Genomic DNA, 12,060 nt, shown 5'->3' with positions numbered 1-12,060 from the left:
GTATGGGCGTAATAGGGTTTTATGGCACCTGCCTTTCGCGTGCGCCGTCCCACGTCATCAGTATAACGCCGTGTATGATAATTAAAGAAAAACCGAAGCTGTGGTATTAAACCCCTTTATCATCAGCGTGCAATGTCAAACATGCATAAGTAGGAATATACTTGGGTTTGACACATCGCAGTTTAATAGTCTTTACCATCAAATTAGGCTTCTATAATTTGACAGATTAGGAGCTTTCTCTCCCGATGTTCTATCTAGTGAGGAGGCATTCGTCAAACATCCTGCGCCCAACCGACAGACCATAACTCGTTCGTGAATCAATCAGATACTCATTAGAAAATTTATATTACAGGTAACAAGATAATATATTCTAAAGTATATTGTAAATTCTTTCATACATAATTAAACATGGAGGGAAAGGCTAGACAAAAATATTAAAAGAGTTGTATGATGCATTTATAATTTTTAGACTGTTCTTCAAAAGGATCGAGATATATATATATATATATATATATATATATATATATATATATATATATATATATATATATATATATATATATATACACATAACAAATCCCTGTATGGGATGTCGGAAAGGAGAACAAAGGCACGTTTTTCTTTGAGTTTTTATCTAATAAATAAGTGAAAAACATATTTCCTTATAATAAAAAGTAAATAAATACTGATCTTCCTCAATGTTTTCCTAAAAATATTCAACCCTAGAGAACTAAAAAGAACTTGCATGACATTTTTGGTCCATCAATCTATCCTAATAAGAATTTTTCTACAGTAAGAAGCAGTCTCCCACACATAAACCGGCGAAAGCAGACTTTCCTTTTGCTTGATGACCCCATGTTGCGTGGTTGTTTCTTCAACTTGCTGTTGCTTGGGATGTAGGTACTCGAAAAAAGAGACGATACCACGATATAAAGCTTCTTGCTCTAAAAGAGTTGAACAAAGATAAGAAGGCACCAAATGGCATGATAATATGTTAGAAGAAGAAGACGATTCAAACCGATCAACAGCACGGGAGTTCCATGTGCTGTCTACGACTTCCATGGTGCAAACAATTTGATGAGACAATCAGCAAACTTGCAGTCCGGCACATCCTAAAGAACCTGGAAGAGCATGGATGCCTCTGGACACCAAGTTTTGAGGATAATCATTATCTGGCAGATGGAACAGATTATAGCAAAACTTGAATCAGCTGAACCATCACCAAATCCTTAAGTCAAAAATGTGACTTTCCAAACGAAGTTAGGTACTTAACAAATAAAGTATTTTAATTATGGCGGACAAGTTGATCAAAACAAACTACTGTACTTGGCAATGAAATGTATAAATCAAAAGATACATGGTAACAAAATTCAGAAGTTCTAGCAAAAGATGATATAATATAAGATCAGTGGCAATCCTTCCGTTACAAATGATACTATCACTGAGAACTCCAGTTAGCTAGATAGTCCAGAGGCTCAACTATGGCAACCTGGCATGAGATAGCACCATAAATAATAGTAGCAGTTCAATTAACAGCAGGTTGTATTATGATGTTATTTTAATTTTTTTTATCAGGTGGGAAGTGAAAACTTTTGTAACATCAAAATGACATTCGGTATTGGCCTACAATGAATCACTGAGCACAAATTTCTGATGTGGTGACAGCAAAAACAATTCAGCAAGGAGTTGTCCAAAATCCATTCAGGTGATAAAAATTGGTCATTGTGCATCATGTTCAGCATATCATAATCATATATAGCCCAAAGTGATTTGCTCTTTTCTAAGAATCGATCAAGCAACATATTTTATTCAATCATACGAAATGCTATATACTGATTGACGAAGAATGGTCTAATTACCAGTGTTATAAAGTGCAAATAACATTTTAGATCATAATGAATATTGAACATTGGTATAGGTTTCTCACAAATTATATTGACTATGGTGCACAGCCAAAATGATTATAGCTTCAGAACACTTACCCCATCATTGTATCTTTGTATATGCACCTACATGGGAGCAAGTTTAGACAATTGCAAACTACTTCCTAAAAGGTATAAATATACTTTAAAAATCTTGAAAGAAAGATCTTTAGGATGAAGATGACACTGGGAAGGGGAAATAGATGCATTGCATTCTACACAGGTAAGATCATATGGCATAAAAATTGATATAAATGCTATTAGCATTTAGGTCATACTTCTTTTTGGTGTGGAATTAGTGAATATTCTGGTGTCAAGCAGTATGAGTTCCATCTAAACTTCAATTGATGGATAGATAGGAACAGGAAAATCAAAGTTAGTCAAGAGCAGGTTTCAGGTCTGCCTCAGTGTCTCTATGTAGATATCCTCGGCCCAGAAGAAAAAGGTAAAAATCTGTTCTTTTGCCCCCCAATATAATTGTTACATGTAGCAGAAATAAAGGTACAATTACATACAATTTAATGCAAGCAAAGATCCACAGATGCTACAGGGAAAGGAAGCCTAAAAAATGAATCAAACAAATTAATGAACCGCATAAAGAAATGGTTAACCTGAAACTCAAGCATGAAAAAAATTGCTGCTTTAGGTACGTGCAAAGGTCCTCACCAGTTTCAAATTGGATATCTGATTGTACTGTGTGATTCAATTTTCATCATGTAGAAGTTCCATGTCATCAAGGATGACATATTTTGCTGCTCCCCTGGGACTTGGAGATATGGTTTCTTCATTTTCCCTTGGCTGACCCTTCTTCAGTTTTTCATATCTGAAATATCAAGGTAGTGATAAATTAAAGATAAAACAATTTAATGGATTCAAACTTGATGTGAGTTTTTACGACAAATTAAGATGCATAAAGTCCATGTGACTGACTTAAGAGTAGTCTATTTAGTATTTCGCACATTGAAGGAATCTGCTGGGATTTTCTCTTCCTTATGGAAATGAAGTGTTAATGCTACTATGATGAGAGTATCTATGAGTTTGAACCAGTGCCAAAAGTTCTTACAATTTGATAGAAATGATTCTTTTAATTAGTTACACATTAACTTCTTTTAGGGTAACTGGGGCAAAGCCCCATTTCACATTGAGGTTTCAGCAGCCCATAATTAGTATCCTGATCCTTCAAGCTCGAGCAATAACAGCAACACAGGCATCCATACTTAGCAGTGATGCTTTAGGACCAATTGTTGGTTCACTTGGGTTTAATATCAAGATAAATGATTCTCATATATGATACTGATCCACCTTCGAGTATTACATATACCCAATAACTGTATTTGGTAGTCACTAAATTCATGGGCTTAAAGGATGATACAGTAGTTAGCATTAGTAAAAATTTATATATACACATAGAATTGGAGAGCTAGAAAGACTACAATTATCTCAAAAATGAATGACAATAGTAGTCAGAGTTTCAGATTTAGGTTTGGGAATGCTAAGCAGGAAAAGAATGAATAAAGCATATCCAAATTCAGCTAATAATCATCATGACCATAGATGATTGCACTAATTATTATGAACTAGCACTATGAATTATAAGCAACATTAAAAAAATGCATATTTCCACAAACCAAAAAATAAGTTGTTTACTTACTTATAGCAGTTGAATAAACTGACACCGGTAATGATTATAAGAAGTCCAATCCCCTTTATCAATGTAAACTGGTCATGGAAGTAAAACACCGCGACCTGGACAGATTTTCTAAAATCAATAATTGTTTTTAGTTTAATTAAACAACATCATTTATATTCTTATAACTAACATAAAGTCTTGTAAGCTACATATAAGCAAAATCAGAAGCCAAATGAGAATATTGGAAAAATGTTAGTTAATTGAGAAAAGGCATGCAATGTTGGCTAGCAAAGAAAGTCACTGAAGTGACCTAGGACGTTGGAACAAAGAAACCTGAAAAAGATGGGTATACCTGCTTGAGTGCTATGCTATTATAAGGCCAGCAGCATTTCTTGATAAACCATATAAGTTGGGCACTTAAATCTTATAATGTTTTTTCTTCTCTAGTACATCAGTAAAATATGACTAACAAAACTTGTAAATAACTGAACTTCTACATGATAGTGAAAGCAAAGTAAAACTAAAGTTTAGATGGATAATTAGATGATACAAAATCATGACATAAGTTTCAAATGAGAGAAACACAAGTATGAAAAACTAATGTAAGCATAAAAAGTAGAAAACAACTCTTGAGAGTTAAAGATCAGAATGGTACACATTAACTGATACTTATCAGCCCCACTAAAGATTGGCACCGACCTACATGGCCCATGACCAGCCATTATTTATTATTTCTCAGTGATATTAGGTGATACACGTTAATATACCACCTTGTATTTCATTGTCGTACCAGTCAGACCAGTTGCCAAAATCGGCTCTTTGCTTTCCACTATTTCTTTTCAGGAATTCTAATTTAAAAATTTTCATTGTTAATGATAGCCACTTTATTGTGAACACTATTTGCTACTTGTTTCATTATATCTTCCTCATAGAGTGAAGAATAATAGCCAATTTATTATCATGATTTGCTACTCTATATAGCAGAAGGCAAGTAGAAAGGTAAAATAGAAATGAAAACTTATAACAAATATGCTAATATACTGACAGACTTACAAAATTAAACAATACTAGCAGTATTTTAAGGATCAATTCTCACCATAATAGTAACAGCTTCCTTGACAACACCAGCTATAGAAACAGTTACAGCACTGGTTGCTGAAACAAGAATATATTCAGTTAATACCTGCAAGTTACAACATTTAACTGCTTTTACTTTTGTTCGTAATGAGTAGTAATGCTAATAAGATAATTTCAAGATACCATCACTGAGAATAACACAGCTGATGAAGGATATTCAACACATACCATAAAGAAAGCCAATGCTCCTCCAGTAAGCATTAAGAGACAGCTGAGCATAACATGCCATGGACTATCAAAGTATGCATTTGTGTCAAGATCATGCCAAGGATCCATCATTAGGGAGAGGACTAAAGTTGCTACAGCCATGGTAGGAGTAACATAACTCATCAGAGTGATTGGATTCTTTAGACCTATAGAAGACCAAAATAACCACATGAACTTTATTGATCTAAGCAAGGGTTTTTCAAAGTATCAACTCTGTAACAGCTATAATTTTGCTATGATCAACTCAACAAAAGACAGTTCAGTCAAAATAAAACCCAATATGATTAGGCACAATCCAAAGGGAGTGTGCTCGTGAAAGCATTCTACGGCAGGCAAACAAGATCCATGGTGAGTGCATGGTTTATAGCATTCTATATTGTTCTAGTAGGTCTCTTAGAATCATTTAAAGGAAGCAGGCTAGGTTACTTACCATAAGCTTCTTTCTTCATGATGAGTTCAGAAATGGCATGCAAAAAATGTGATGTATGTTAGAATAAGAGAAGAAAAGCAGCTGCATTTAGCCTAAAAAAGATCATTAGTAATTCTGGAACTTTAACTGTGTTTTTAAAGTCAAAATTTACAATAGATGAAGAAGCTTATATCATTTTGAAGAAAGTATTCATATACACACCTGCAAAAGAATCTGAGTCATGGACCAGCGGAAACCACTCATAACAGCAGCAAACATAACAAAGACAAATCCCCAAAAATCAAACTGTGTATCCTTGGCAACTGGAAACAATCATATTAGTCAATCACATTATAGAGCTTGATAACATCAAATGACATAAACACCACTTCGTTTTACCATATCTGATATACATTTAAGTGGAATTAAAGATAGCTTATAAATCTAAAAGTAACTTGAGAAGATGGTTTACCAGGAGCAGATCACAGGCACTAAATGGGGTCAAATAGTAATTTGAGTATAGATGTCTATAGGGTCTCTTTCATGTCACAACTGAAATCCACAGATCAGAACATTCCATTTAGAGGCAGATAGACATCATTACAATGGAATCACATGAAATGACCAAGTCTTGTTTAAGAAATTTGTTGGATGGGTAAGAATAACTAAAACAGTGAACAGAGAATCTATGAGTATTAATGCCCATAGTTTTGTCACTGTCATGAATAATCTAGCTTTCCATGTCTAATAAGGATTATGTCTGAATATGGTGCTATCAACATTTGATCCATCCTAGGATGAACATGATCACTATTTGACCCCAGCAGCATACTCTTTTTCAAATAAATGGTTTCTGTAGTTGCACAAACTTAATTCTTTGTACTCACAGCCATATCTTGTGTATCAAACGGTAGTCTAGGCGCTTTTATTGATCTTCTAAACATGAACCCTCGCCACTATGACCTGTATATCAATCAGTGATCTAGGCTCATTTCTTGGTCTTCTAATATATAACTCTGTAAAGTAGGATACGTGGATCTAATCAAAGGGGTCGATACCATCATAATCTGACACGTGGCTAATCTCAGGAAGAGATCCATCAGAAAAGAACTCAAAAGGATAAAGTCACACTAATTCCATCCAACCTAAGGATAAATTTGCAAGCTGAAAATCTGTTTTGATCCTGAATTCATGAGGTAAGTCATAACATACAAGGATGAAGTTGGCTTCAGTGATGTTATGAATCCAAATGGTATAGGCATTTACGAGTCAGAAACAAACAAGTCGAAGTGTCAAACTATAAATAATTGATGGAGGTGGATTAAAGATTCATGAAAGTAGGTATATCACTCTTGGGAAATATTTTCAGCAGCAAGTACTCATATATGTCAATACTCCAGAGCTGTTTATGTTGGACTCTTAAGTCTTCATACGACACTAAACCAATTATAAAGTCTACTGGCCCTATTCTCATGCAAGAAGCTAAGCCGCCAGAGTTTCCTAACCCAACTTGTAACCTATATAAAGTGGTATCTCTTTTGAATGCAAAGCTACATTTCTTGACCTTTTATGGAGAGTGCCCAGTATATTAACTGTCCTGAATCAAGAAAGGAAAACAAGAGCAATAGAGTGTATTAATTTTAGCACGATGTTGTCTCTGGACTCAAATCACAAGCTTTGGGCTGGTAAAAGCTGCCATTCAACAATTTAAGCTCTAGGGGATCTAGGGAAAAAAAAAAAAAGAATAGGTAGTGTAGGTTGATTACACAATCTTTCTAGGTATATAGCATAGTTTTTATACATGATAGAATAACCAAGTATAGCAAACCACTTATTTACCCTGTCTTTTTCAAAACCTTTCTTATCATTATCTTTTTAAAATATTTAAAAAATGCTTTAGCATGGTTGACTTGATGCATGAAGTAATCAAGTGTAATTGCTGATTTTAAATGACAAAGCTAAAAAAAGAAAGGAAAATGGCTCTGCCTTCTCAATATGAAATAGCAATGATAGCTACTCCTTAGTAATTGAAGTATGGAATTTGAGGCTCAATTATCAAAATCCAAGCTAAATGTACAGTTATATGCTTGGTGACATCTACAGAGTTCAACAGATATTGATCTTCATATAAAGATCTTAAAACCTATAGAACACAGTGAAATCAAAAGGTGTATAACTATTTGAATTTCGAATAGTAAGGAATAATGTATGCATCAGCAATGAAATAACATTAGGTCGTATCTTTCTGTATTTCTGAGGTCATATTTCGATATTATTCAGTGAGCAATGTTCCAAACATTGCTTAAACATTAACATTATGTTTAAGCAATGAAATAACATTATGGAGCCACATATAACTATGTTGCTGCTTACAGTCTGCACAAGAATGAAAATGCATCTGGAGAATTATTGACATTACATGAATTACAAATCATTCCATAAGTTATGCTTTCATTTTTTTTTTTTTTTTGGCAAAGGGTAAGTGACGAAGAGTCCAGGACCTTGCGATAAACTGTCAAGGTCTTTACCAGCTTCGCTGACACCTTCTTTTGACTACAATTTATAGCTATATTGGTTTGACTTCTCATATTTGTCATACTTATATATATAGTTTTGGCCTTCAACAATGAGATATCATACATTTCTTTAACAATCAACAAACTTTGGAGTCTGGACAACATAGGGATTCAAAATGTGATTAACTGAATAACGATTTAGCAAATTTTTTCTTGATATAGCATTACGGAAGAATGCATAAACAACCATGTTGGATAATTATATGCACCGCTAACACTAGTGAATTACATATTTGCAGAAACCTGTTGAGTATATAAGCTCTTCTCATCTTTGCAATTAAAAAAGAACTCAGATAATAACTAATTTTCTGACAAAAGATGATGATGACATAGATTAAAGTTAAATATACCTGTTAACAGAACTCCAAAGGAAATGATCAATATGATGCCCAAAAGCTTGTAACTAGGAGTCTCCAACCTTAAGTAAATGGAATATTTAGAATGATATTAAGCAAGTATGCGGTAAAAAAGGGTCAGCAACACATAAATGTCATTATAGTAGGTGAATGCCATCATACTTATAGAAAAAAACTTTGTTACATATCAAGAAAAAGCCATAGAATATTGTATGTATCTAATCTTACACCAAAAATACAAAGAAAAAGATTTGTCAATCTTAATTTTTTTAAAAAATATTTTACTTGTTTCTGATTCTAGGACCACAATATGTCATCATGAGGCTTTTCTATAATTGGACTTAAGTTGATGACTAGTATCTCATATGCATCACTGGAACCTGTAAAGTCAACCTGCACTCCATTTCTTGGAATAAGTTAAATGTACAAAATATTTCTGGACAAATGGTATTAGCTTCTTGATTACAAAAGTCATATAGCTACATTTTTTGAAGTGAGAAATAAAAATTCTAAAAATTACATTTATGCATCGCATATGCACAAATATTGATATAGTAACAGAGAAAAGGGGGACCAAGAAACTACTCAAGTATTATAGAATATTAAGAATTACCTAAATGCAAAAGCAAACAGTAGAAGAAAAACTGGAGAGGCAGATTTACACTGCATGATATCATCACAAGCAGAACAATGTCAAAATCTCAGGAGCTCTAGAAGCCTGTATCAGAAAACAATAGAATCGACAAGGTTCTCTTGGAAGAAACAGACCATTGTGGCAAATGTCACGGATACGAAAACAAGAGAAGCATTGCTCAAGTTTATGTCAAGAGCAGTTCCAAGAGCTGTTGGCACAACTGCAGAAAAATAACCCTTATCCATCATTAGTACACAATTTTCCAAAATGAATAATCCTTGTCTAGCATTAGTACACAGAATTTTCTAAAATGAAGATGTAGCTCAGCATGCCCAGTCAGGCATGCATGGTTAAATGAGTTATGTAGCCCTACAGTAACCATAAAGGAAAGGATCTACTAGTCACTATAATTATTCTATTATTAAATTATCATCTAATATTAATTCTATTAATATACTTGTCTTTTATTTCTCAACATTGCCCTTTTGTTAATTTATATCCTTCCTACATTACACAACAACAATAACAAGATTTTGTTTCAAGTTCTAACCAACTCAGATGATTTCCCTCGATGAAGCACTACTTATGATTATATTGCTTTGACAATTGGTATTGTAATATTAACTTTTCTAAACAAGTTTTCTTTGATCTTCTACCTTTCCATACAATAGTAGTATGAAGCAAGGTCTGTAGTACCAAAGCGTACTGCCCCATACCGGGCGGTACATACCGGTCTGACAGGTTGTCGGTATGCGGACCGCCCGGTACCGCTACAGTGCTACAGTACTATACTGTAGCACTGCTACAGTATAAAATAAAAAAAATATTCGGTACATCCTGATGTACCGCCCGGTACACCGGTACCATACCGTACCGAGCCCGGGTCGAAACGCCGATACGGTACGATACAGCGAACCTTGGTATGAAGTTCTAAGTAACACATGATGAGGTTCTATCTTTAACAATGTCTAGGAGTTCATTTATTGCTAGTGCAAACAGTGATTGAAAACTCATTTAACTTGTTAACTTCTATCGTTATGTTGCTACTCCATTATACAACCTCGTGCAAACTCATTTAACTCGTTAACTACTGCAATATAATAAACTCAGTTAACTATGATTGAGCAAGTACATGAGACATTTCACAGAATTTTAAATTCTAGAAGCAAAAGCCCTTGAATTTGCCAATAAATTGGAGGAAGTTGTTTACAAAGTCCCAGTTCAATTGAAATTAATTGAGATGATCTGTAGAATAAACTCTTACATGGGTACACATAGTGAATCATTATTGGTGGCCCCTAAATTCCTTGTTAACCCACCGAATCATAAATAACTTCTACTAGGCAAGAGTAAGATTCCAAACATCACTACGAGATTTGTACAAGTATTTCCAATTCAAAGTTCTCACAATGGTGACTTGTATCAACCTCTCTCTAGAAAAGTAAAGCTTCACTGACAGGATAAAAGAAATTAATGGTGAGACAGCTACCTCTAATGATGTAATCCTTCCATGTCATTGTAATGCCAACATCAGCTCCCCGAGACTGGATGCACCCAACAATTTTTGATAAAATAGCTTGAAGTGTGAAATGAAATGCATTCATCAATAATGGTGCTGGAAACTTCCCTAATTTATGGCCTAATAGCGTCTTATTGTACCTATATCGAGAGAAGCAAACCAAAAATAAACTATACATGATCAGCAATCACAATCAATTATGGCTGTCATATAAAGAACGTGCAACTCGAAATATCTAAACACTCACAATGTCAAGCAAGTGCTGAATGTGTACCAGACCAAAATATAAAACAATGTCTTGAGCACAACGACCTTGGAAACGGAGCTCTCCGCAGCCCTTTCTACTTCTTCGAGCTTCAACATCGACTGGGTTGTGTGCAGACCGTTCACCACGTCGAATGGAACGTACTTTTTACCAATCGAGTTGCCCTCGGCACCAGGGACGGCACTCCTCTGGCGAAAGTAGGGAGATCTCTGCCTCTCCGGCTCGGTCGCGGCATCTCTGCCCAATCCTTCCCCGCCGATCAATGACGACTCGACGTACTCGGCCTCTTCTGATGTGCCGCCAATGCAAAAATCATCGACCGAGCAGCTCGGCCGCTCGGCGCCGTGCGAAATAGATGGGTCCTTGGGGAACCGCTGCTCCTCATGCATGGTCCGATCCTCATCGACCTTCGTTCCCGCTGCCTCGGTGTCCTTCTGCGCAGCATGATCGCTCTCGGCCATCGATCTCGAACCCTTCAAATCTCCTGGGGTTCGAAAGAAACCGATCGAAGAAAGTGGGTCGAAGCAAGAAACGGACCCGACGAGATCGGTTCTTGGATCTCGATCACCGCAAGAAGAGGCGAACGAGACCGAAGAGGTTGTTGGCGAAATGTCCTTGGGACTGGATCCAGGGGATGGATCCACGGATGTTGGAGAACGAGAAAGGAAGAAGGATACCGAGTGTTCAAGATGCCTCAAATGGGACCCACGACCCCTGCTCTTCCCTGCATGCTTTTGAGGCATGGGAAGCATAGGTACTCTCCAATTCGTGCAAGATGGCTGATGCGTTAGTGAATGGTTGGTATTCAAGGTGAGGGACTGATGGACGGCTGAGATTTAATAAATCCTCCAGTTTCCTGTACGAATCGGCGAGGCATCGAATCCGAGAATTTGGATGTATCACTTCAAGGTGCGTTTGGAGATGATCATCAGAGAAGTCAAGCATTCCACGCTGTCAGCGTGTATCTTATTTTTTGCAGTACGTACTGGAATTAATACAATGGAGTATCAAAGGTAGAAGAGGATTCAGAACATTAGAGCGTGCCAACATTAATTCTCCAAGTAGAAGGTGTCATATTCATGATGTCAAAATGATATGCATGAGCGCATCGAGATATATCGACTTGTTTGCATATAAGTGTCGAGTGAGAGATGTGGTGTGGGGAGTACTAGATGCATGAGACACGGGGGATTATTTTGGTGAGTTAATTTGAAACGACAATATAAGTAGTGTTAGATGCATGGAGATACATGAGAATATTAGAGTACATAAACTAGAAACAATTGTATAAGATTATTGGATACGTGAGAGCATCATAGTATGTTTGACCTTAATTATACTCAGAGAGATGCTTGATGTAAGAGATATATAACAGCATCAAAGTGTGTTAACTTTAAACTATAAA

General features: G+C 35.7%; 1 protein-coding gene across 5 annotated transcripts; it reads right to left on the bottom strand.

The window, feature by feature from the left end:
- Window positions 1–615: 615 nt before the first annotated feature.
- Window positions 616–11,354, bottom strand: LOC135583381 (probable sugar phosphate/phosphate translocator At1g06470). Of its 5 annotated transcripts, none has more exons than XM_065170433.1 (12): window positions 10,638–11,354; window positions 10,361–10,530; window positions 9,006–9,091; window positions 8,851–8,900; window positions 8,232–8,299; window positions 5,528–5,628; window positions 5,327–5,339; window positions 4,858–5,042; window positions 4,649–4,735; window positions 3,574–3,668; window positions 2,589–2,745; window positions 616–1,172 (listed from the first exon to the last, which is right to left on the bottom strand). In XM_065170433.1, the coding sequence occupies exons 1-11, from the start codon at window positions 11,114–11,116 to the stop codon at window positions 2,625–2,627; spliced, it is 1,455 nt and encodes a 484-aa protein (XP_065026505.1). In that variant the 5' UTR covers window positions 11,117–11,354; the 3' UTR covers window positions 616–1,172; window positions 2,589–2,624. The 5 variants fall into 5 exon arrangements, 4 of the variants coding, with proteins under 4 accessions (XP_065026505.1, XP_065026506.1, XP_065026507.1 ...); XM_065170434.1 differs by having other exon boundaries at window positions 616–1,141; XR_010501636.1 differs by lacking the exon at window positions 616–1,172 and having other exon boundaries at window positions 2,605–2,745; window positions 3,574–3,681.
- Between the last annotated feature and the right edge of the window lie 706 nt (window positions 11,355–12,060).

This window comes from Musa acuminata, chromosome BXJ3-10 (assembly GCF_036884655.1).
Source record: "Musa acuminata AAA Group cultivar baxijiao chromosome BXJ3-10, Cavendish_Baxijiao_AAA, whole genome shotgun sequence".
Lineage (NCBI taxonomy): Eukaryota > Viridiplantae > Streptophyta > Magnoliopsida > Zingiberales > Musaceae > Musa > Musa acuminata.
Note: the sequence above shows the minus strand (reverse complement) of the source record. Positions and strands in the feature narration are given on the sequence as shown.

Bases quoted from the DNA above. Each gene is read 5' to 3' on its own strand.
- LOC135583381 (XM_065170433.1), bottom strand. From the start codon at position 11,116: ATGGCCGAGAGCGATCATGCTGCGCAGAAGGACACCGAGGCAGCGGGA. The intron at 10,531-10,637 runs GTGAGTGTTTAG...CTCTCGATATAG, and splicing joins TTCAGCACTTGCTTGACATT to GTACAATAAGACGCTATTAG. The intron at 8,300-8,850 runs GTAATTCTTAAT...CATTTACTTAAG, and splicing joins CTGTTTGCTTTTGCATTTAG to GTTGGAGACTCCTAGTTACA.